At 34.4% G+C, this 25,936-nt stretch overlaps 1 protein-coding gene across 4 annotated transcripts in view; it reads left to right on the forward strand.

Moving 5' to 3' along the window:
- Nucleotides 1–25,936, forward strand: part of NCKAP1 (NCK associated protein 1) — a 99,728-nt gene that overhangs the window by 24,032 nt on the left and 49,760 nt on the right. For 2 of the 4 annotated variants that reach the window (XM_033112177.1, XM_033112179.1), the window contains 8 exons: nt 8,940–9,032; nt 9,222–9,278; nt 9,994–10,136; nt 10,219–10,309; nt 16,549–16,686; nt 17,337–17,385; nt 20,948–21,104; nt 24,013–24,069. In XM_033112177.1, the coding sequence (XP_032968068.1) occupies nt 8,940–9,032; nt 9,222–9,278; nt 9,994–10,136; nt 10,219–10,309; nt 16,549–16,686; nt 17,337–17,385; nt 20,948–21,104; nt 24,013–24,069 (785 nt within the window). The remainder of the gene's footprint in view (nt 1–8,939; nt 9,033–9,221; nt 9,279–9,993; nt 10,137–10,218; nt 10,310–16,548; nt 16,687–17,336; nt 17,386–20,947; nt 21,105–24,012; nt 24,070–25,936) is intronic. The other 2 variants (XM_033112178.1, XM_033112180.1) reach the window with 1 other exon arrangement.

Below are 25,936 nucleotides of genomic sequence, written 5' to 3' on the forward strand. Positions count from 1 at the left end.
CACTGCTTCTTAGCTTTCATCCTGGGATGTATTTCTCAGATTTTCACTTGAGCGTTCACACTGAGTTTGGAGTTTGGGAATCCACTGAAATTGTGCACATAGTTTATGTATGAACGTATTTTTCAGCTTTCATCATATTTTCAAGGGTGGTTTTATGATCCCAAGACACATCTGTTTTAAAATCACATTATTTTGTGAATCTTGTGCACTATATATCTATTCTAATTATACTTAACTATAATCATAACCGCTTCAGTTTAAGGATGCTTCCAGTTTTCCTGCAAACGATACTGCCAGTGATCATTATATGTACTGGATTTCCATAGCATATACCCCAAGGAGATGCATTCCTGGCATTTACAATCATCTTTCCACTGTCTTCAAATTTGCTGAAGTTACATTTTGCCTCTAGTGCTAGTTTTTCAGAGATCTTTCAAACACTTTGTTAACGAATGCCTTAGGCTGCAGTGGTGATTGTGGTGCCTTTTACAATAGCAGCAGATTACCAACACATAATCACCTGTTAATATTTAGTTTTTATTTTCTTGGTCATTTCTTTGAAAAGTGACTTCAGCCTCTTTTAACCTGGTACCCTTTGAGTTCCTTTAGCGTGGTATCTTAATCATTTTTCATGGGAGATGTGGTCTGATCTTTTGTCATATCAAAGTCATTTGCCAAGATCCAAAATAAAAGCAAAATAATCTACAATGGAGTAAATAACGGGTGTTGCAAAAACACTTATTTTCCTTTATCCTTCTTCCTAGCACTCATTTTAACTAAAAATGTTTTAAATATGTACACCAGTGGTCTTTGGACAAGAATATATAGGACAGTACACTGTGTTAGTCCTCGTTGTCTAGTGTAGGATAGAACATGGTGAAATATATATAGATAGTTGTTGTTTTTATTATCTGGAACAATCTTTACCTCCCATATTCTTTCACTAGAATAACTTCTACTTGTGTTTCAGGTCTATCCTTAGATGTCACCGTTTCAGAGAAGCTTTCTCTAATGCTTTCAAGTTAGGTTAAGTGCTGCATGTATATGTTTCCATAGCCTCCTCAACTTATCATTCATTTGTTTATTTAAAATATTTATTGAGTGCCTTCTGTGAGTCCAGTCCTGTTCTGGGAGAGGGGGTCCAACAGTGAATAAACAAATCAAGTCACTACTCTTGTAGAGCTTGCATTCTTCTGGACAGAGGTACACAAAAAAAGAATAGGAACGTAATGACAGGTAGAGATGAGCTCTAAGAAGAACAAAGCAGAGGAAACGAGTAAGAGTGGTAGTGGAGAGATGCTAATTTACTTAAGATGCCCAGGGAAGGCCTTACTGAAGAGGAGGCATTAGGGCAGAGATTTGAAGATGAGGGAGTGAGGTGAGCTGGGGGAGAAGCATTCTGTTCTGAGGAAGCTGCAGCTGCAAAGGCTCAGATAGAAGCATGCCTGGTATGCTCAGGGAACAGGAGGTAGGCCATTAGGAGGGGAACAGAGTGATTTGTGGGGAGGGAGGGAGGGAGTGATAGGAGATGAGGACAGAGTGATTATGAGGAGTAGACTGATCAATAGGGCTTTCTAGGCCGTGGTAAGGCATTCGACTAATTACTCAGAGACTTGAGATATCATTGGAGAGATAAAGCAGAGGAAGGAAGTGATATACCTATGATCACTGCTGAGTTGAAGACAGTCTACAGAGGAGCACAACAGTGATGAAAATGGAAGCTGGTTATGTAATCTGTAGTCATTGACATGAGCTGATAGTGGCTTGGACTAGGGTGGTAGAGGTAAGAAATATTCAGATTCTGGATTATTTTCAAAACTTAGCCATGAAATATTCAGATTCTAGATGTATTTTGAAGGCAGAGCTTACAGTATTTGCTGATGCATTGGGTATGGGGTGTATGAGACAATGAGAAATAAGACTCCAAGATTTTTGGCTTGAACAAATAGCAAGATTTACTAGGGTGAGGAAGCAAAAAACAGATTGAGTAGCTGACTGTGTACAGATGGTCCCTGACCCACGATGGTTTGACTTAGGATTTTTCTACTTTACAATGGTGCAAAAGCAATATGCATTCAGTAGACACTGTACTTCTAATTTTGAATATTGATCTTTTACCTGGCGAGTGATAGGTGATAAGCCTCGTGGTGCTGGGCAGAGGCAGTGAGCCGCAGCTGCAGTCAGGCTTGCAATCGTGAGGGTAAATAATTGATGCTCTACAGTGTACTTTGTTGCCAGCGGGTTATTTTTGGATATTGTGTTTTGTGTTTTCACATCCCATCATGTCTAAAAAACACCCATCTGTGTCTCCTGTTTATGGTGAGAAGAAGAGAAAGATAATTACCTTTGAGATGAAACTCAAGATAATTTCCCAACTGTAGGCTAATATAAGTGTTCTGAGCACAGTTAAGGTAGGCTAGGCTAAGCTGTGATGTGCAGTAGCTTAGCTATATATTATATGCGTTTTTGACTTAAGGTATTTTTAACTTGGTGTGGATTTTTTAGGACTTAACTTCATCGTAAGTCAAGGAGCGTATATATGTCTAGAGCTCAGACTAGCGTTTTATGGTATGTAAAGTGTGCCTCCATAAAGCTGTAAAAAACAAATGATTTTGAGCAATTAGAAGTGGTATTTTAGAAAAAATTTATTCAAAAATCAAGTATTTGGTTCTCATTATGCCCAAGCTTATTGAGTTTACTTAGGGAGAATTGTAACAGGTATATTTTCTAACACATTGTACATTAAAAGGAACTCTCAACAAGAGCAAATGATAATTGACAATAAGATAAATAAAGACTTAAAAAATTAAAAAGTCAGGTGGTAAGGACTGTTTAATGTTGGCAGATTACCGTGCATGTGTCAATAGCACTCAAGTCCATCTTGACTTAAATAGTTCAGTATGATTATCAATTATAATGATGACATCTAATCAGTAAGAAAAGCTTGATTTATTTCTATGAACCCAGGTTATGAAAGCAAAGCAATCACATATTCGAAAGATTTTTTTCCCTGAGTATCAAAATCTAGTGTAAAAGGACTAATGTAATTTCCATTTCCATTTGTAATGGAAATGGTGCCATTATATTAGTTTAATTGTATTTTCATTAAAGTGTGATACCTTTTATATAAAGATGTTACACCTGACCAATCACATCACATTAGGACATGTAATTAGTGATTATCTAGTATTAATGATAAAATTAATTTCATCTGTTAGTGCTGATTTGCCTATCTTTTGACCAGAAATCTTAAACTTCCGAAATTTTTCCTGGTTCAAGTTACTGTGCTCAGGTGGTGAAATGGAGGTTGTTTTAATTTGTATTACTGAATTTTAGATTAACCTTTGTTTCGGTTACCTAGTGCTGCATAACAGACTACCCCCAAATTTAGTGGGCTTAAAACAACTTATTCGTTATTCTGTGGATTGACTGGGCAGTTCTTCTGCTGGTCTTACCAGCCTTAGGTCACAGCTGCATTTGTTTAGCTGGTGAGTTGGCTGGTGATGGGCCCAGCCGGGCTAGCCAGATGCTGAGCTGCTCTGTCCCTGTGATATGATAATCTCAGGTTTCTTCACTCATGGCACTTCAGGGCAGTGTCCCCAAAAAAACATAACCTGAAGCTTAAGACCTTAAATTGGGTGTCACTTCTGCTGCTTTCTGTTGATCAAAGCAAGTCACAAGGCCAGCTGAGATTGTAAGGCTGGGAACCTACTTAACTTTTCTTTTTAATTAAATTTATTGGGGTGACAATGGATAGTAAAATTACATAGGTTTCAAGTGTACAATTCTATAATACATCATCTGTGTATCACATTGTGTGCTCCGCACCCAGTCAGTTCTTAACTCTCGATGGGAGGAGCAGTACAGTCCTATTACAGAGAAGCATGGTACAACCTTTAATTTTTTTTGCTTTTCTGTTCTAAAAATTTTAAACTTTTCTGTTCTTTGCTTTTCAGAATTAATTTAAACGGAACTAGCAATATAAACTTGAATAAAAACACTTTAATATATAAAATGAAGAGGTCGAATTAGAGGAATACTTAAGAGCTTGAGTCTGTGAAATTGAGGAAGCTACAATTAAATACAAGTATTTTCTGACAACAAAAGAGCTTTAGCTTTGCTTGTCCCTGTACTTCTTTTGTGTCATTGTATGGCAACTTGAATGAAGTATATTGAAGAGGTGTTTTGAGCTTTGAAATCTGATTGACCTGGATTGGCATTGTACCCTCTTCTAGTCTTTCTGTATCTGGAAAATGAGCATAAAAATATATCTTGATTGGGAAGATGAAAAAAGTTCTGGAGATCGATGGGGGTGATGCACAACAATTTGAATGCATTTTTAACTGTTAACAATTGTTAAAATGGTAGGTTTTATGTTATGTATATTTTACCACAATAAAAAAATGTACATTGAAAAGTAGTTATGAGGATTAAATTTAGTAACAAATCTTAAACATTCAGTAATGCTTACTTGCTAGGCAAGTGTTAGCCTAAAATATATTATCCTTTGCTCAGAAAAATACTTTTCTGAAATATTGACTGCAAATAGAACCATTTGTATAGGATAAAAGGTAAGTCCTACAGAGTCCTATGAACCTTTTTTAAAATGACTAATCTTTGTGTTATTTGGATTTTCAGGTAATCCTTGGTGATTTGCTTTTATCTGATATAAATATGTCATTCTTTTCATTTTTTTAAATTTTATTCTTTAATTGGGGAATGGTGTGTTTCTCCAGGACCCATCAGCCCCAAGCAGTTGTCCTTCAATCTAGTTGTGGAGGGCACAGCTCAGCTCCAAGTCCAGTTGCCGTTTTTCAGTCTTTAGTTGCAGGGGGCGCAGCCCACCATCCCATGCGGGAATTGAACTGGTAACCTTGTTGTTGAGAGCTCCTGCTCTAACCAACTGAGCCATCTGGCGACCCCTCTGGAAGCTCAGAGGCAGCTTGTTGTCTTCAGTCTAGTTGTGGAGGGCATAGCTCAGTGGCCCATGTGGGAATCGAACTGGAAACCCTGTTGTTCAGAGCTCGCGTTCTAACCAACTGAGTCATCTGGCCGCCCCTGTCCCTCTCTTTAGATGTTTCCCATTTTCTGCTTTCATGTTTTTCTTTCCTGGAAGGACGTAATGAAATATTTTGCCCAACTTTGTAGATTTATTCAAGGGATTAAATCACTGCTTTATGTTAGGATACATAAATTCATTTGAAACATGAATTGATACCTGATACTGCTTTCATTTATAATCAGCAGTGCAATTAAAAAATTGACTCCGTGAGTTTTATGTTGAGAATCTTGAGGACTGTTTGTTTATTTATTCATTTATAGTGTGTCACTATGTGCCAGTATTGTAGATGCTGGAAGCACAGCAGGAAACAATACAAATAAAGAACTAATGTCACATTCTTTTGTGTTAAAAATCAGTGAGATAGCTCTCTTGGGCATTGTTTCCTTGTTGTAATTTGCCAGTACCTTTTTTTTTGAAAGAATGGAAATTAATAAATACTAAATTTTAATCAATTTTTTAGATACTTTGATGTAGAAAATATTTTTTAATTGTACAAAGATTAATTACCAAAATTTTTCAGTACAAAGATCTTATTTTGTGATCTTCATGGCTAATGTTATTTATTTTCAGTTTTTACACATTTTACTTAAATATTAAGAATAATGATTCAAAGTTAGAAATTTTAATGAAAATGCTATATGTATATTTTGCTAATATAGTTAACGTATATGCTTTTAAAGTGTTAGTGAGTAGAATCAATTTCTCACAAAATTGTGTTTTCTAATGTTCTGTAACATCAAACAGTTTATTACTAATCTTTGTTCTTAAACCATTTCCTGCTTTTTATTTACTATAAAACAATGAGATATGAATTAAGAAAACCTTGTTATAGATGTTGAACTTAAAGTTAAATACTTTTTTGTACTTTTTACTCTCATTCACTAATATTGTAGAATATTTAGAACAGTGCCTGGCAAAGAGTGCATGCTCAGTTAATGTTAGCTTTTATTAGAAGTATTATAAGTAGTATTGGGATTGCTTAAAATAACTTTATTTTTGTTTATTTTGAAGAAGTGGTCTTTTTTGAAGAAGTGGTCTTTGAGCCCCAGTTGTTATTCACCTGATATTTTAATGAGCAGCTTCTGATATTTAAATATCAGCTTCACCTGATATTTCATGAACAGGAACTGTTAGATGTTTTCATGCACACATTATCTTGACTGACTGACTGTACCTGTCAGCTCCCATTTTGATGATGAGGGTATTAGGCTCTGAGAGGTTAAGTCATTTAGCTGTGGTAGCACAATAACAGGTGGGCTTTCTAGTATCAGCGACCAAAACATGTCATCTGACACTGACATATAAAGGTCTTTTAAATTTGTCATGATCACTCATCTGATTGATGTTTATATTGATATGCCTTTATATGCAGAACTGTATGATACGGGCTGTGGAGATTAAAAAATTGAGTTTTTTACACTGTCTTACAGTGTTGGAGATAGCTATGATACAAGGTAGAAAGTGATACTATTATAAATTATACACATTTAGAGGAGGGAAATTTTCCTTACATTTGGGGAAGAAGTTCAATCAGGGTTGTTTTCTTGAAAATGGGATTAACAGTTAAACTAAGTGGCTTAGGAGTAGTGGGATGGATGTGTGTGTGTGTGTGTGTGTGTGTGTGTGTAGTGGAATTAGGACAAAAACATGAGATGTGTATAGAAAATAGTGAATAGTTTTGGCTACTGTGTATAGTGTGTGAATAGGTGTAGAGGAAATTAGATTGGAGAGGTCAATTAGGGCCAAATTGTGAAGGGCCTTGAAAATTTGACTAATTATTTTGAATTGATACATAATTTACTCAGTAAAGTTTTTAGCCACTGTAGAGGCTAATTACCTATGGTTTGGGGGGAAATAAAGTTGAATGAGAAATTTAGACCATAGTGAAATTTTGTTATTAAAAAGGGAGATGGTGGGCACGTAGAATGGTAGAAAGAGCACTTTGTGTTAGGAGTTAAGGAAGTGAGATTTCCAGTCCTGGCCCTATAATTAAGTAGTTCTATAACTTTGGGAATGTTTTTTGAAGTTCTGTGGGCATTGAATTCTTAACATGTAAAATGAGGGTTTGTGTAAAATATCATTAAGGTCCATAATAGATAAGATGGTGACTCATTTTTTTTTTTTTTGTCCAAAAGATGGTGATTCATTTTTTTTTTGTCCAAAGTAGGACACTGAAATTAAAAGGAGGCACCATTAACAATTAAGCCCAGTAGCAACCGAATTCTACTCTTGCTTCTGATACTATTATCATGAGTCTACTTTCACCGGTTATATTTCAAAACTCAAATTTAAAGTGCTAAAAAGGTGGAAAAAGGACTAAGACATCAATAGTAAATGTTTAATGTTGAACAAAGTAAAGGTAGTATAATCTGATGAAATTAATCATTTTTAAATAAGTATCTCTTTTGATGTTGTGAGTGGTAATGAATGATTAAAACTGTACTTATAAAAATAGAACTGTTTTGAAACATATTATTCAAAATAAAGTCAACTACTCTCATAGATAAAGCTAAAAACAGTTACACATCACTATAAGTACATATCTTAATTTATTTGGCCTTTAGAGGAAGAAAGATAAACTCATTTACTCATGTTTTCTAGACATAATTACTCTTTATCTTCAGGGACTGCAGTATTTAGGGTGCTTTAACCTATAATAAATAGTTCGGTCTACCAGACTGTTGTGCTTGCCGTTTTAAGTAGTATTTTTATAATTTGTTTGGTCTTGCTGTTATTTATGCTCACTGCTGTAAATTTCCTGGCTTATATAATGGTCTAATGCAATTATGTAGAGGGAGGCACCTCTCCCTCAACCCCCATGTGTAAGTATAAGTAAGAACTGTATGAAGGCCTCAAAATTGTGTGGGCTTTAATAGCAAGTTTGATATTTTGAACTACTTTCTTATATTTTCTCGTTTTCTCGTGTTCCAGATAAGAGATTCTCAGACATTTAATGTGCTTTCAGATTACCTGGGTATCTTGTTAAAAAGGTAGATTCTGATTCAGGTCATCTCAGGTGGACCTGAGATTTTTCTTTTTCAGCAAGCTCCCAAATGATGTGGAAATTGATATTCTGTAGATTATATTCAGCATCAAGTTTCCAAATGTTTTATTGGAATTCTGGCAGCTTTATGATTTAGAGCATTAAATATGGCTGGATTCTTTCAGAAATTATATTAATAGTTGTTTTAAAAAGAAAGAAAACTTAGGACTTATAAATTTAATAATACAATTGCTTGAAATATTTGTCTTTTGTATTCACATTTCCCTCTTTCATATGTTTACCAGTGTCTTAACTCTAGTTTTGCTTCTTTCTCATTTCTTTTTTGTTGTTGTGGTTTTTACTTTTGTTTAATGTATTATTGTGTTTTGTGGATCTGGTCAGGGAACCGTTACTGTATTTTATGTTTGTATCTACATTTTATTTTGCATGCGTAACGTGGCTTTGCCTGGATGTTCTTTTTGGTAAGTTACAAATTTATAAAAAGCATATTGCTTTTTTGTAGTATAAGTTATAATGTTTTTCATTTTCTTTTCTCCCACTTCTAGTAATGTGATCATGCTCATGAGTTGTTTTTTAATTTTTTTAAAGAGCTCATTTGATGATTTTTTTTCCTAACATGTTCCAGTTTTCCTTAATAGTAGTAGTTTGGTACTAATCTGCTTTGATTCGTTTTATAGCCTCACACTGTCAGTTGCTGATCACTATTAGCAGTTGCTGTGTTAAGTATTTGGTTTTTAAAAAAGCCTTAATCATCTAGAAATATTGTTCTAAAAGCTTGTGCTTTCATATAGCAATCATAAGAGAAGATAGTTTGTAGTGAAATGAAATGTTTTTGTTCTCAGTGAATAGTACATTCTAATTTTGTTTTTACAGCAACAGCTTGCACAACTACAGAAAGAAAAATCAGAGATTTTGAAAAATCTGGCATTGTATTACTTCACATTTGTAGATGTTATGGAATTTAAGGTATGTATTTTAATATGTGAAATTTAAGATTACAGAGGTAGATTTGCTATTGTACAAATTGCTTTCTCACTTGTAGGTAATAAAATTAGAATTATTTTAAAACGACAGTAAGATATCATTTTATTTGTGTGTGTTTTCTGAATTCAATATTTGTATAGGTAAACCATTAAAGTAAACTTTTATTTTCAGGACCATGTTTGTGAATTGCTGAATACTATTGATGTTTGCCAAGTCTTCTTTGATATTGTAAGTATTATTTTCAGAAAATTTCCAATTCTCCTCTCTGTTTCTAGTAGAATGCTTTTCTTTAGAGAAAATTTATATGACTAGTATATAAAGTTTTAGCATTGTTAATTTGTTTTGTAGTTATTTTATTTTTTTAAGGTAATATTATCAATTTTTACTTTGTTTATTTGATTGTTAATATAAATTTTGTGCACATTGGGAAATAGTGTTGATTTTAGTATTTTATTATAGTAGGCCCAATTAAGAAAAGTTAAGTGGATAATATCTTTTTCTGTGAAAGGCATACTTGATAGAATCTTTCTAAGACCATTTGTACATATAGGAAGTCAAAGTGAAAAATGTCTCCATTGACTTAGTGGTGAAGCTTTTTATTTACTTATTTAACATTTCTTTTTCTTGCTTAGTGAGATTGGCTCCAGTGATTCTAGTTATTCTGGGTTTGGGTGTTCTTTTAAACTGTTAACGAGTTTGTATAGGGCAGTCACAAACTCCTTTTCACCCAGAAAATTGTGTCACAAACACAAAACTGTGTTTGTAACTCCCAAACTTTAGACATGCTTTTTGGGAAAGGAATTAAAGAGTTTCGGAAATGAGGATAAAATAAATAACTATAGAAAATTATTAGCTTTCAGTAGCTGCCATGAAGATGTGTGTGTGTGTGTGTGTTTAAAAGTTTGTGAAATAGGAAGGAATTAAGCTTGATTTTTTTTTCTAGACTGTAAACTTTGATTTAACAAAAAACTACTTAGATTTGATCATAACCTATACAACTCTAATGATACTGCTGTCTCGAATTGAAGAGAGGAAGGCAATCATTGGATTGTACAACTACGCTCATGAGATGACCCATGGAGCAAGGTAGACCTGTGTTATAAAAATCTTTCTGAAATGCTCAATTTGATGATTTACAACTCAGTGAAATTTGGTATGTCTTTTTAAGTGACCGAGAATACCCACGCCTTGGTCAGATGATTGTGGATTATGAAAACCCTTTAAAGAAGATGATGGAAGAATTTGTACCCCATAGCAAGGTGAGAGCTGGTTTTTAGATATGCTATAAAAGTCATGTGAGCTCGCTTAAATGTGGATAGTTAGAGTGATAAACTTCTTTTAGGAAAAAAATTACAGGATATGAATAATAGGTATTTATGGTTTTATCTAATTGTGAACCAGAGAACTAATTAGTTATTTCTAAATATATTGATTCATGATCATTTTTGGATTCAATATAGGGTATAGAGGTAGTGAAATTAGGTATCTGAGAATGTTTCCTATTGTACCAGACTGCCTGGGTGCTAATCCCAACTCTCCAGTTATTAATGGTGTAATACTGGGCAAGTTGTTTAACCAACTTCACTATACCAAGAGTGATCAAAAAGTATGGTGAATGTTTAAATAAAAAAAAATTTTTACAGTAAAGGACACATTGCCATTAATACCCCTCAGGATACTCCCCTTTGCTTCGAACACACTTAACCCCATTGTTCTTGCCACTTTCTGAAGCAGTTCTGGAAGTCATCATTTGTGAATGTCTTTAGTTGTGCTGTTGTGGCTGCCTCGATGTCCTGAATTGATTCAAAACATTTACCTTTTCATGGTCATTTTGACTTTGGGGAAGAGCCAGAAGTCGCATGGTACCAGATCCAGTGAATGAGGTGGATGAGGACACGCGGTAATGTTTTTATTTGACAGAAATTGCCATACCAGAAGTGATGTGTGACACGGAGCCTTTACCGTTGTGATAAAAAAATATGGTGAACGCTGCTGCTGAGTGCCTTCCAACAGAAAGGGAGGGATCTTCAATATGGGAAGTGGTGCATCGAAACTTGTATGTGACAAGTTTCACCTTGTTTGGTGCAGTCAGTTGGGTGTGAGCTACAATTGAGAGAAGGTGTGTTTTAAAGTGTGCTGTAAATCATCCTTCATCATGATAACACTCCATGTCGCACACTACTTCTGGTATATGGCAATTTCTGTCAAATAAAAACATTATGGTGTGTCTTCATTCACCTTATTCACTGGATCTGGCACTGCAACTTGTGGCTCTTCCCCAGAGTCAGAATGATTCTGGACATCGAGGCAGCCATGACAGTGCAACTAAAGGCACTCAAAAAAGAAGATTCCTAGAACTGCTTCAGAAAGTGGCAAGAATGATGGGATATGTCTGTTTGAAGTGTGGGGGTGGATTTTAAGGGGGACTAATGGCAATGTGTCTTTTACTGTAATAAATTTTTAAAAATTTAAACATTCACCATGTTGTTTGATCACACCTCGTACATCAGTTATCTATAAAAATGGAGTAATGATAGTACCTACCTCATATTATTATGACGATTAAATGAGTTACTTCATTAAAGTATTTAGGTACATAGTATTTGATACATTTTAGTTATATTATTATAATACAGCCTTTTAATGAGAAAGAAAATTACAGAAGTTTTGTGGAAATAATTTGGAATGTCTTTAACGATATATTAAAAAAGTAGTTCTTAATGAAATAAGTTTGGTTCTAAGGAGTCTTGCCATTATGGCTTCTCTGCAGTAAGGCTAATTCAAAGAACCATAGTTCTTAAGCACATCGAGGAAATTTATAGGTATCTTATATATCCTTATTATTTATAGATAAGGAAATTGAGGGCTGGAGAAGTGACATGACATACTATTTGGTAGCCGTAGTGGCAAAACCAGAACTGAAGCCCAGGATATTAGTATCTTGGTCCATTGTTCTCTTTGAATGATGACAATTTTTAATAATATGGTAATTTATATGAATCTATGCTGTTTTTGACATACAATTAACACCAAGAATTTTCCTTCAATCTTCTTACTCCCGTGAAAATTCTGAAGATGCTTTTCCAGTTTATTTTCTTTGTATAGCTGTATTACACCCATAAATTTATATAGGCTTAATGTCTTGAAATTAGTCGAATCATTAGTTTAAAAGAGACTAGTGGATGACATCAGTTTTGAAGTAAATATCAACACTGTAGATGGAAGTGTCAGTATTTCTTAAACTACTGAGTATATATCATAGTCACGTGTCTGATTTTGGTTGTGCTTTTTCTTCACCTAAAACTGTCTTCCATATTCCTCTCTGGATTCGTTTTTGACTTTTTGCCTTGTTTTTGTTTAGCCACTTCAGATTTGGTTCTTTTCCCCCTAAGGTGTTGGAAATTTCCTTTAAGGCTGTTGGATCTTTTTTTTTTTTTTTTTTCCAGTTCTCCATAGTCGTTAACATATATTAGACAATCAATAATTACTTGAGGATAATTGACAATTTGGATTAGACCAGTTATTTCCTAATCTTGATTTTTATTTATTTTTCTTCTTCTTCTTTTTTTTAATCTTAAGTTTTCTAATGCTTCATGATATCTCAGCATTATCATGTATTTGCTAGGATTTGTTAAAAATAAAGTAATTTCAATTTGATTAATTTTAAAAACATATTGAACCATTTGGTAGAGTGTAATAAAAATACAGATTTCTAAGTTTACTCCCAGAGGTTCTGGTTCACTAAATTTCAGGTAGAGCCCTATGTTTCGTATTCTGAACAAACTCCCCTGGCAATTTTTTTGCGGCCAGATTTAAAATTCGATGTAGAATTTTGTGGAAGCAGAACTGAACAGCAAAGGACGGTTAAAAGCAAGGAAGAAGCAATTGAGATGAAACATTAAATACTTCAATGATAAATCTATAATTAACAGACCAAATGGCAAACGGAAGTTAAGTAATTTATTAAGATAGAGTACAGTGGATTATTTTTATAAGGCATTCTTGGAGTAATATGAAACATTGAGCTCATTAACACTTAGTCATATAACCCTAATGTTTTTTTCTTTCAGTGAGAACTGTCAGAGTAGAAAATGATGCATAAAAGAATGACATTAGGCTCTCTACCCCTTTTGAAATAAAGATCCTGGGATTGCCAAACATTTTAACCTTTAAGAAAGTAACATGAAATACAAATTTCATGTAATGCCATATTTTCATGTCAATAAATATATTCCCATACAATTTTAATGATAGCACAATATGCTATTATGTGGATATGTCCTAATTTATTTAACCCATCCCCATTGTTAACCATTGAGGTTGGTACCCACATATACTGTGAAAACAGTATAGTAATAAGCATTTTTTATTGGTAAATATTTTCCCTTAACTGATTATCTCTACAACCATCTCAGAGAAGTGGGTCAGTAGGCTGTGCATTTTAGGACTTTTCTTAAAGACTTTCTAACTTATTTTTTAGAAAAGTATATCAATTTGTACTCCCGTATTCACTATGTAAGTGGGTATTTATCCACACTCTAGACAAATAGGATATTTTCATTTTGGCTAGTGTGAAGCCATTTTAAATTGCAGTTTCTGAATTACTAAAGAGACTTAACAATAACAACAAAAAAAGAAAATAACATGATTTCCTGAGCTAAGTTCTTGCCCAGGAATGCAGAATCTATGTAGCTTTCATGAAATTAAAAAAAAAAAAAAAACTCTACAGGAGGATTGCTGGGACCCACCTCAGACATTATATGGAGTATAGTTGTAATTAGTCTCTGTTTCAGGGTGGTACAGTTAAAAATGCATGGCAGTTGTAACGAATTTAAATGGAAGAGGAGAGGCTGAACCTTACGGGAGCCAGCAAACAGCAGCAGGTGGCAGGAGGCCTTGGTGTGTCCTGGCTTTTTGCGGAGCTACCCCAGGTCTGGTACTGGCAGCCATCCTCAGTTCCCATTGTGGCCTCTCCCACACCTCTCCAGGTCCAACACAGGCAACGACCAATTGTGGATCACTTTGTAGCTCCTACCAGGTAGTTCCCAGCTGGTCACAGGCGGTGGCTGATTTGGGCATGCACTGGAACCCCTCCCAAGAAGCCCTAGAACCAATATATTTGGAGGTTGGCTTCAGACCACAGCAGAGCACCACCCAATTAGCCCCACAAGTGACACACACAAAGGGCGGTCTCAACAGGCACCAGAGTGCACTGGGGCGAATCCTGCTCTCTTGGGTAAGCCCCTCAGCACAGCAGCCCGTAAGCTGTGGACATGGCCAAATCCCACAGCCAATCAGCCTGGGGGTCAGTCACATCCACTGACATGCCAATAGCAATCAAGGCTCAAATGTAACAGGAAGGCACACACAACGGACACTCCTGGAGCATCCAGAGCAGGTGACCAGGGAGACTGTGCCAGGGCCCCACAGGGCACATACTACATAAGGTCACCTGGCAAGAGATCTACCTAATGCATAGAAACAAAGAGGCAGCCAAAATGAGGAAATTTGTCCCAAATGAAGAAACAGGAAAAAACTTCAGAAAAATAACTAAACGAAATGGAGGCAAGCAGCCTACCAGAGACACAGTTCAAAACAATGGTTATAAGGATGCTCAAGGAACTTAGTGAGAACTTCAACAAAGAGGTAGCAAGCATTAAAAAAGACTTAGAAACCATAACAAAGAACCAGTCAGAAGTGAAGAATACAATAACTGAAATGTTAAATTCACTAGAAGGAATCACCAGCAGACTAGATGAAGGAGAGGATTGAATCAACGATTTGGAAGACAAGGCAGCAGAAAACACCCAAAAACACCCAATTGGAATAGCAAAAGAAACAAAGAATTAAAAAAAAATAATGGAGATAGTAATATAAAGGGCCTCTGGGACAACACCAAGCGTAACAACATTCGCATCATAGGGGTACCAGAAGAAAAAGAGAAAGCAAAGGATTGAAAACCTATTTGAAAGAATAGTGACTGAAAACTTTCCTAACCTGACAAAGGAAATAGACATACAAGCCCAGGAAGTGCAGTCCCAAACAAGAAGAATCCAAACAAGCCAACAGAAAGATATAATTAAAATGGCAAAGGTTATAGACAGAGAGAATCCTAAAAGCAGCAAGAGAAAGGCAACTACGTAGTAACATATTAGGGTGGTCCCATAAGCTTGTCAGCTGATTTCTCAATAGAAACTTTGCAAGTCAGGAGGGATTGGCAGGAAATATTCAAAGTGATGAAAAGCAAAGATCTACAACCAGGATAACTCTACCCAGCAGGGCTATCAATTAAAATTGGAGGACAGATAAAGAGCTCCCCAGACAGCAAAGAGCTAAAGGAGTTCATCACCACCAAAACAGTATTGCAAGGAATGTTAGAGGGCCTTCTTTAAGATGGAAAAAAAAATAAAAAATACAAATAATACAATGGCAATAACTACATATCTATCAACAATTACTTTCAGTGTGAATGGATTAAATACTTTGATCAAAAGCATAGGGTAGCTGAATAGGTAAGAAAACAAAACCCATACATACGCTGCCTATAAGAGACTCACTTCAGATTGAAAGACATACACAGACTGAAAGTAAAGGGATGGAAAAAGATATTTCATGAAAATGGAAATAGAAAAAAAAACAATAAAGCTGGGGTAGCAATACTTACACCAGACAAAATAGACTTTAAAACAAAGGCTATAACAAGACACAAAGAAGGACCTAGTAATCCTACTTCTGGGAATTTATCTGAAGAAACCCAAAACACTACTTTGAAGGGACATGTCCATCTGTATGTTCACTGCAGCATTATTTACAGTGGCCAAAATGTGGAGGCAGCCTGGGTGTCCATCGGTGGAAGAATGGATAAAGAGGAAGTGGTGCATATATACAATGGAATATTGCTAGGCCATGGAAGGGAATGGGCTCTTGCCATCTGCAGTGGCATGGATGGACCTGGAGGGTACTGTGCTGAGTGAAGTATGTCAGAGAAAGACAGATGCAATGTGATTTCACTTGTGTGGAATCTAAAGAACAAAATAAACAAAACAAACACACTCATAGATACAAAGAACATCTTGATGGTTGCCAGATGGGAGGGATATTGAGGGGGTTGGGTGAAAAACTGGAAGGGATTAAGAAGTACAAATTGGTAGTTAGAAAATAGTCATGGAAATGTAAAGTACAGCATAGAAAATATAGTCAATATGGTAATAGCTATGTATAGTGCCAAGTGGGTCCTAGATTAGTCAGGGGGATCATTTCTTAAATTACATAAATGTCTAACCACTATGCTGCATATCTGAAATTAATGCAAAATAATATCAAATGTTAACTGTAATTGAAAAATTAAAAAGGGCGGGAGCAAGGTGAAGGAGACTAAGAGGTTCAGATTTCCAGGTATAAAATGATACAAGATACAGCATGGGGAATAACAGGAAAAAAAGTGGGGAAGGTAAAAAGTTTTTATTCCTTAACTTTCTTTTTTTCCTATTTTAATTAGTCTCTTTCAGATGCACTAATTTCTCTTCAGATGGTATATCCTCGAAGGAATCTTTCAGCTGACCAGTGGAGAAACGCCCAATTATTGAGTCTCATCAGTGCACCCAGTACAATGCTTAATCCTGCACAGTCTGACACCGTATGATTCTCTTTTTCCCTTTTTGAATGAAAATAGTAAAATTGTTTTTTTAAAAAAGTATAAGTTAAGCAGTACTGTTGCAGTACTACTTCTAATTAGTACTAGCCTATCAGTGTAGTTTATTGTAAAATGATCAGTAGAAGAAAACAAAAATCACCCCAAATATTACCAACTAGAGAAAATCATTATTATATGCTGTTATATTTTCAGTCTTTTCTCTGTGTTTATGAACACATGTTATGAATATGGAGAATACACACACACATAATTAACTGATTTGGATAAGACAGTGAGTGTCCATGTATAGAAATCTTTTTTAACTTGACTAAAATTTTATCCATTGGAATACTGCAACTCTGAAATAGACAGGAAATTTGGAAGTTGTTATTTATCAGATTGACATGATTTAGCAACAGTATTTTTTAAAGAGAGGTTTTGAAGTGTGTAAATATGAAAGGAGCACGGCTCTCATTGTCCTTTATGGACCACACGTTTATAGGTTATAAAACTTTTATCCAACTTTCTAAATTTGTTGTGGTGGATTTAAGCAATGAATTGAGTAGTAAGAATTCTCAGGAGTCAGAGGAGAGTAACTCAGTGCGGGTTTTTTAAAAGAATTTCTTTTAACTACAAATTTATATTTTTTTAAGATGCCTTGTGAATATCTCTCTTTGGATGCAATGGAAAAATGGATTATCTGTAAGTAAAATTGGTTAGTTTTGTCATTAACCCTCATTTTAAGTTTTAGAGAAAAATAACAGGTAACATGTATTAGTTCTGTGCCAAGCACAGCCTTCTGTGTGCTTTACCTCATTCATTATTTTTTCTAATTAGTATTAGCCTATCAGTGAAGTTTATTGTAAAATGCTCAGTAGAAGAAAAGAAAAATCACCTTAAATCTTACCAACTGTCCTCATATTTAACCTGTCAGTGTAGATGGTCTGTTTTCAGATGAGGAATCTAAAGCTTAGTGCACACATCTAGTAAGTAACAAAGACAAAGTAAGAACGCAGGCTAACTCCAAGGCTCATGGTCTGCATTATGTTGCCTCTCAGCATGGCTTTCAAAACTAAATTTTTGTTTTATTTTTAATGATTTTTTTTAAATACTGCATTTATTCAGTTAAGGTTTTAGGTATTAATTTACTTCAATACATATAATAAATGACTCATATTTGGCAGTTTGTTAGATGCTGGGGGGATAAAATTACTATTGGTTTCTGTCCTTAAGAAGTTCACAAACTGAGGGGGAAATAGACACAGAGACAAACAGATAGAATACAAAATGATTCCTTCTACCACCCCAAGTCTGCTGGTAGAGGGGAATAATTTTGAACAATATGTTTTTTAGTACTTACAGTTCTTATTTCTTGATTGATTATCCTTTAGATTCTCTATGTTGACTTTTTATTAGGGTTTCTCAAAGTATAGTGAAAGACCAGTTTTGGTTTTGGTTTTTCATGTTTTTTGGATACCTTTAGAAAATACAATGGGAATGAATTACTAGAATTATCAGAAATAAGTTAATAAGCAAAAACACAAAAGCCCACATTTTTAATTATTAGATTTAATTTGACCTAACAATTAGATTATTACTAGGTTTCTGTTCATAAATCACTGTCAGATTTTTACAAAAGTTTCTAAATATTCTCAATTTCTCTTAATCTTATGCACTGGCACTTTGAGAGGCACTGTTAATGGTATTAACAAGGTGGAATTTAGCACATGCTCCCTTAGCCATTTTTATTATAATTTTTACTTTGATCAGTTTTGTGATGTTAATATTTTCTTCTATAATGATAGTTAAGATTTTCATGCTTTGTCTTTTAAAGTTGATTCAGAAACACAGCCTTTGAAATACTGACTTTACTTAAATGTGTAATAATCCTTTGGTTGTTTTATGTTTATGGATGTATGTCTGAAGAACTGAGTGATTAGTAGTTAGGTGGCATGGGTGACCTCTAGAGTTAAAGAGCACTATTTACCCCCAGTCTTTGCTTTAAATGGAAATGCTTGTTTATGGCTTCATATAATGAGCAGGGACGTGGGTCAGAAGTCAGGCTACCCTAATGGAAGGTATGTGGTCATGGAGAAGGCAGACAAATTTGGGATAGCCATAGTTGCCATGGTAAGGTTTACTGTAAGTTTTGCTGCTTTCATGTATTTGAAGCTTGAGTAGAGTTAATATAAGGGTAAAAGTTACCGCAAACTCTGTACCTCTTTTTGACCCCAATTCCCACACTAGGACTTCTCTATAGAAGATGGTCTACTGTCTTAGAGCTTTGCTCTAGATTAGTTCAAAGTGTGGTGCCTGGACCATAGGAACTTCTTAGATATACGGAATCTTGAGCAGCACCTTAGACTACTGAATCAGGAACTCGGGTTACATCCCAGCCGTCTGATTTAATAAACCTTCCTGGTGATTTTGATGCAAGCTAAAGTTCAAGAATCACTGGTCTAGATTACAGCTTGGGGCCAAGAGTTATTGAGGGTCTGGAATGTTGAGGACCCAGATATTTAGAATGCAATTATAAGACAACTATCCTGATGTTCTTTTCAGGGTTTATTCTTGAGCTACTGGTTGGAAGAGGACTCACTGAGAAAGAGCTCTTTTTGTTCTCTGGAGTTTTAGATTACTAATTCCTGTCTCTCTTTAAAATGATAGTCAAGTTTTATGTATTTTCTATCTTGAAAGGTTTTCTCTTAACTTTCTTATCTAGTATTGGTTTTCTATCTTGTTCTCCAACATTTTTATGGCTTAAAATTTTAAAAAAAATTTTATTGTCCTTTCATTGGTACCTTGGTAGGGAAAGGAAGTTAATTTGTGATTTAATTAATAAACCATTCTCCTAATCTTGGGGAGTTTATTTTAAATTACTTTGTCTTTTTTGATTCTATCACAAACAAATGAATATGCTTTTCATAATGTAACCTGTATCTTAAAATAAAATACATGGTAACGTGTGATATAACTGATAATATTTTCAGAAAAATCTTTTATCAACAGCAGTTTTGTGAACCTAAGTATACAACAAGGTATATATGAGACAATAAGTGAAACCTTATTTTACTAGCGATTAGACTAAGAAATCAGTACATAATGGCAACAATTTTTTATAAACAAAATTTCTCTTGAGGATTCTTTAAATTTTCATATCTGTATTCTGTTTCTTTGGTTGAGTACCAGATTAAATAATTGGCTTACATTTAGGGGCTGTGTTGTATGAAAAATATTTTTATATATTTCTGGAAGTTAAATATACCTACGTATGTATGATTCCACAATATATGCCTACTTAAAGAGTTAGCTTGCTTCCTTTTTTAAAGGAAGGTTGAGCTAAGAATAAAAAGATAAATGGCAAATTATATGTTAATGATTCAGGAGTTTAGAGATGGCAGTGACTATTGAGAATCACAGGGAAATCTCACTGGAAATAAGATTTGTTTGTAAGTGGCCCAGCATTACTTTGAATACTTGTGTAGTAAGCATTGAGTAAGATTTGACTGAATGAAAGTGAGGTTTCATGGCCTCGTATAGAGAACTAGAGAAGACATCAACAAACGTATATATAATTATACATTTGTGTAGGATTTCCAAAGTAGATAACAAAAGGTAAAAGAGATATTTGAATTCATAAATTAGATAGCAGCATTGGACTACAAGGGTAAATACTTGAAGCTAAGTCTAGCTCTAATACTTTATAATATTGTAACTTTAGGCAAGTCATTGAACCTTCAGTTTCTTCAGCTATAAAAGAAAAATACCACCCTCTTCAATCTATTCCACAGGATCATGTGAGATAATATGTGAAAAGACTTACTTAGTAAACTCTAAATTGCTGTGAAATTTCAAGATGTTCTTTTATTTCTTGTCATTTAGATTAGCTTTATTTTTTACCTGAAACAACTATAATAATTATTATGCATTAATTAGTAATTTCTGATCTCTGGCTTAAAATATTTTGTAGATGTTTCTGAAAAATATCTTTTACTCATCTATTAAAATGACTGGCTTCACAGTCCAGAAACGAGTTTTTCTCCTTTGTGTCCGTGTAGATTCAAAGAACTGATTTTGCAGGATACATAAAATTATACAATATTGTTGCCGTCTTGTATATATATGAATTATTATCTGTCACTTAAAAGCCTCAATTTAGTGAATGTGTTTACATTTCTGTAGTTTTGAAAAGCCACCCTGTAACTGAAAGAACTTAACTTTGGAATACTTTTATATTTGTATTTACTTTTCTTTTTGTTTAAAGTTGGCTTTATTTTGTGCCATGGGATCCTAAATACTGATGCAACAGCACTGAACCTTTGGAAGCTAGCTCTTCAAAGTAGCTCTTGCCTCTCTCTCTTTCGGGATGAAGTTTTCCACATTCACAAAGCTGCAGAAGACTTATTTGTAAACATACGAGGGTATGTTTTCAATTTTCATTTCCTTTGTCTTTTGAGAAGGATAGTGAGTGGATTGTTTTTGTTGAAGTTTTGGGAATAGAGAAGGGTCATATCATGCAGAAAGATATTGCTTGGGCTGTCTTCCCAGGTGGTTTTTAACAATCATGCTGATACGGTAGTCCTCCTGTTTTTTTACAGGTAACTTCACAGATTAAAATATCTAGTGTTCCCTTTCAAAACTTGTATTCTTAGGAAAGAAGATACGTTCTCTTGCAAATCATGGTATGGTTTTAGTCATAAATATTACTAAAAACCCTATGTACGTTTTAGAGTTTTAGAGTTTTGAACTTTTTAGAGTTGCTGTTTTAGAATACAGTGTACTTGTAAAAGTATATGAATCAATCAAAAATATTTCATTAAATTAATTGTAACAATTACAGAAGTCAGATCTCTGCATATAGGAAATCATGTCTCCTTTTAGTAGGAAGGTATTTCAAGTGACTCATTTACATTAATTTCTGTAAAGCGGATAATTCTCATAAATTTGTTCCTTGAAAATTTTAAAACCTGCATTTCTTTCCACATGAGGTTCTGGAGCCAGTGTATAAATAAAAGCCAAGTTGAGCTCAGACTTGGGGGTAATTATGAAATCTTTTGAAATTAGGAACATCTAAAATATCCTGGGATCCCCCATACCTGAAAGTATTAAATAATTTTGTTGGGCTGTTAGCTTCAGATAGGAATTAAATTTATCTACATTTATTTCATATCCAATTTAATAAAGTCCTAATGAAATCAAGATAAAGCACCTGTTAGTCATTAAAAAATATAAAGATATGTTTAACACTAACAATTTAAGCCAGTGTGTCTCAAATTTAGTGTTCATCAGAATTATTTGGGATGTGAATTAAAATCCAGGTTCCTGGGCATCATCTCTAATCTCCTGTATCTCCTGTATCTGTATCTTGGAGAGGTTAAAGGAATCTGCCCTTCTCCGCCCCATCTCCCAGTAATTTATTGAAGTAAAATTTACAAACAGAAAAATGCACAAATTGTATATGCAAAGCTCAATGATTTTGCATATGAATACGCTAGGTGACCACCTAGGTAAAGATCTACAGCATTTCCATTATTCCCAGAAAATCCTCTTGTGTCTTTTCTGTTTCCCCTCTCCTCAGCCCCTTTTTCAAGAGACAACTATTATGATTTCTGTCACCACAGGTGACTGACATTCTCATGCAGGTAGTTTCTCAGTCATAATATGAGAAACAGTACCCTATGAACTTTCCAGCTCTTACTTGGCTTTTATTTTAGGTGGTAGAGTAACCAGAAATATTCAGTCTTAGGGGCTTTGTCATTTTCTAATTGATTCAGATTGAAAGATCATAAAACTTGTATGATATCTTAGCTGTTGACAACCTCTCTGTGGAGTTATTTAAATATATGTAAACATTTAGAACCAGGTAGTCTGTCTATATTAGGTGAGCTTATGTTATATATTGTACTAGTAAGTTTAATGGCACCATGAAACCAATTATCTTTGTTATGCTTTTTTTAATGATAAATTTACCATCTAAGTATCCATATTTGAAGTCAAGAAGTTTTAATTTTTTATTAAATAGTGATTTTATATTATAGTGATTTTTTAATTTTTTATTTTAAATTCAATTTAAAATAAGAATTATTATAGTAATTACAAGTCACACCATAAGTATAAAAGCTTATTAATTACAAAGGACAGTGATTACAGAATTAGTATATTTTGGACATTTGCTCAAAGAACATATAAATCTTAATTTAGAAGTTGGAGTTTTTGGTGTTAAGTAGTTTTAGCCAGGTTGTCAGGAAGGTAGGTTTTAACATTTTAAGACTTCTGAGTTTTTGTATCTAATGTTCATGAAATTAACGTATTTATTGGCATTGATGTTGGTGTTCTATTTCTTTCAATTTAAAGTAGTCAAATGCTTTCACGCCCCAATTTTCTCCACCACAAAGTCTTTATCCCGAAATATTTGCTAGAGCGATCACTAGTATATGTCCTTTCAGAGTTTTTTAATGTTTATGAGATAGCAGAAGAGTCAGAAGTGATAAAAAGTCAAAATAGCTTTGTCAGCACTTTAAATTTTTGGAAATCACTGTTAATTATGTTGCAAGTTTAACTTTAATGTCTCTATTGGGGCTTAAGGAAGTATGTTTAATAAAATTAAAATATACATTGTGACGGGTTTTTTTTGTTTTTTTGTTTTCCCGTTCCTTTTGCCTCCCCCACCACTCCGGTTCAAGCTATTGTTTCTCAGTCTAGTTGTGTAGGACACAGCTCCCTGGCCCATGCTGGTATTATGAGCCTTGTGCTCCCCCCGGACTGAGGCAGTTGGTTGCCAGTTGTCAGTGGGCTACTCACAGCAGCTCTTGCGGGCTGCCGGCCACTCACTCTGGCTGCTGGCCGCTCATGCTGGCCACCGGCCGCTCATGGCTGCATACAGTAGCCCACGGCAGCACTCAGCAGCCCACGGCAGCTCACACCAACCTCCGGCTGTTCACGGCAGCCCAGCTCCAGGGAGAGCTGTTGTTCACAATCTTAGCTGTAGAGGGCGCAGCTCACTGGCCCAAGTGAGAATCGAACTGGTGACCTTGACGTTAGGAGCGCGGTGCTCCAACCACCTGAGCCACCGGGCCAGCCTACATTGTGAAGTTTGCTTTTATTGTTTGATTAATATAAGATTTATTTTTCTGGGGAGACTTGACTGGCTACTTAAGATGCTAGGAAAGGATGTTAGATAGACCTCTTCATGCTTTTACAGTTTGAGGGCCAGATTTTCTTGTTGATAATATATTATTTTTAATTGACTTTTAGAATTTGACTAACTTATTTTGACTGTTATTGATCAAATTAAGGTTAACATGGTTCCAATTTTTTTTTTGCACATAGCTATAATAAACGTATTAATGACATAAGAGAATGCAAAGAAGCAGCTGTGTCACATGCGTAAGTAGTTCTCTCTTATCTGTGGTACTTGAATCAAGAAGAATTCCTTTCTTAAAGCATTGTTTTGTTGAAGTGAATGCAGATTAATGGTGTGTAAAGTATGGTAGTAGAAATGGGGGACTTTTAATCAATAAGAAATAAGTATATAACCTCAGTGTCTAGTAACCTTGAAGTTAGTGCAGACAGACTTTAAATATTTTTGAAGTGTTGATTAAAATGCTCTAAGGAAGTAGCATACAAAAGACTAAGGGTTTATTCAAGTCTTTTACTGTCACTATGCTCCCTTGCTAATACTTTGCAAGTTGTGATGATTTTTGTACTTCATGAAAATTGACCTATCTTCATAGTCTTCCAAATAGTATTTACGTTTCAAAGTATGTTAACCCCTCACCTTTTCCAAATTTTAATAAATATGTTTATATTAATAAATATATAGACAAAATTAGAAATTAGTGTATTTAACATCTTTGAACAACTTTTCAATTTTCTCATAAAGTAACTAATTAGATAGTTCATCTTAATTGTTATGTATATGATATACTTATGTAGAATATTTTCTCCACTGAGCCTAGGTAATGTAGAGATAACAAGTGGTCCATCAATATTTCTATAAGGCAGAAAGAAGATAAGCACTATTGCCATAGATGGAAAATGTAAAACCACAAGAAGTTTTATAATTTAGGGTTAAGCGATAGGATGGATATTGGGAATTTAAACCATCTTTATTCATTTCTATCTGTGCTACATGATTTCCTTATGAATATTTTTTTCACTCAAATGAAGTGCTCATATTATTAAAAAATCATTCTCTAGTATAAATAACATACTTTGGAGTGTGTTAGAATTTCTTTCCTGACCTACAGAAATACATATGATTATCACTTTATGGGATGAACCTAATTGTAGGCAGGTATATGGTGTTATAGCTATCTTTTATAAAGATCTTTTAAAAGGCATTTTTATTTCCTTTATTTATTATATAAAATAATCATAAATATTAAGCAGTAATAATTCCTATCATTCATTACCATGTGTCAGGCATAGTACTTTATAGATACTTTCTCTTGATGTTAATACCGTGTTTCCCGAAAATAAGACCTAGTCGAACCATCAGCTCTAATGCATCTTTTGGAGCAAAAGTTAATATAAGACCCGGAATTATATATTATATTATATTAAGACCCAGTCTTTTATTATAGTAAAATAAGATCGGGTCTTACATTAATTTTTGCTCCAAAAGATGCATTAGAGCTGATGATCCAGCTAGGTCTTATTTTCGGGGAAACATGGTAAAACCACAGACTCCTTGCAACAACCCTGCGTAGTAAAATCATCAAAATAACATTTGCCCATTTTTTCCTTAGAAATTATACCAGATGACTTTATTATTGTCAAACAAAAAAAGCTTGCCATTGGAATTAATATTGTAGAAGTACTATATATGAGCCTTATGAATAATGTGTCATCTAAGGCAGATGTCATCATCCTGTTTTATAGATGAGAGACTGAAACTTAGTGAGGTAGAACTCTACTTAGGTCACATAGGCAGAAATTGGATTTTAATCTGTCTTCTAAGACTAATCTGTTTCACAGCTAAATTTCTAATATTGTATATTCTTTATACTCGTTTTTTTGACATATAACAGTTGTTGTACAGGTGTGTGGCCATTTTTTTCTTGCACCTATATAAATTTTAAAACTTAATTGGAGTAATGTATATTTTGCATAGTGTGAGGAATTGGAATACTTAGAACATTCTATGATTTATTTTTTTAATTTTATTGGGGAATATTGGGGGAAAGTGTGTTTCTCCAGGGCCCATCAGCTCCAAGTCATTATCCTTCAGTCTAGTTTGTGGAGGGCACAG

This window comes from Rhinolophus ferrumequinum, chromosome 8 (genome assembly GCF_004115265.2).
Source record: "Rhinolophus ferrumequinum isolate MPI-CBG mRhiFer1 chromosome 8, mRhiFer1_v1.p, whole genome shotgun sequence".
Lineage (NCBI taxonomy): Eukaryota > Metazoa > Chordata > Mammalia > Chiroptera > Rhinolophidae > Rhinolophus > Rhinolophus ferrumequinum.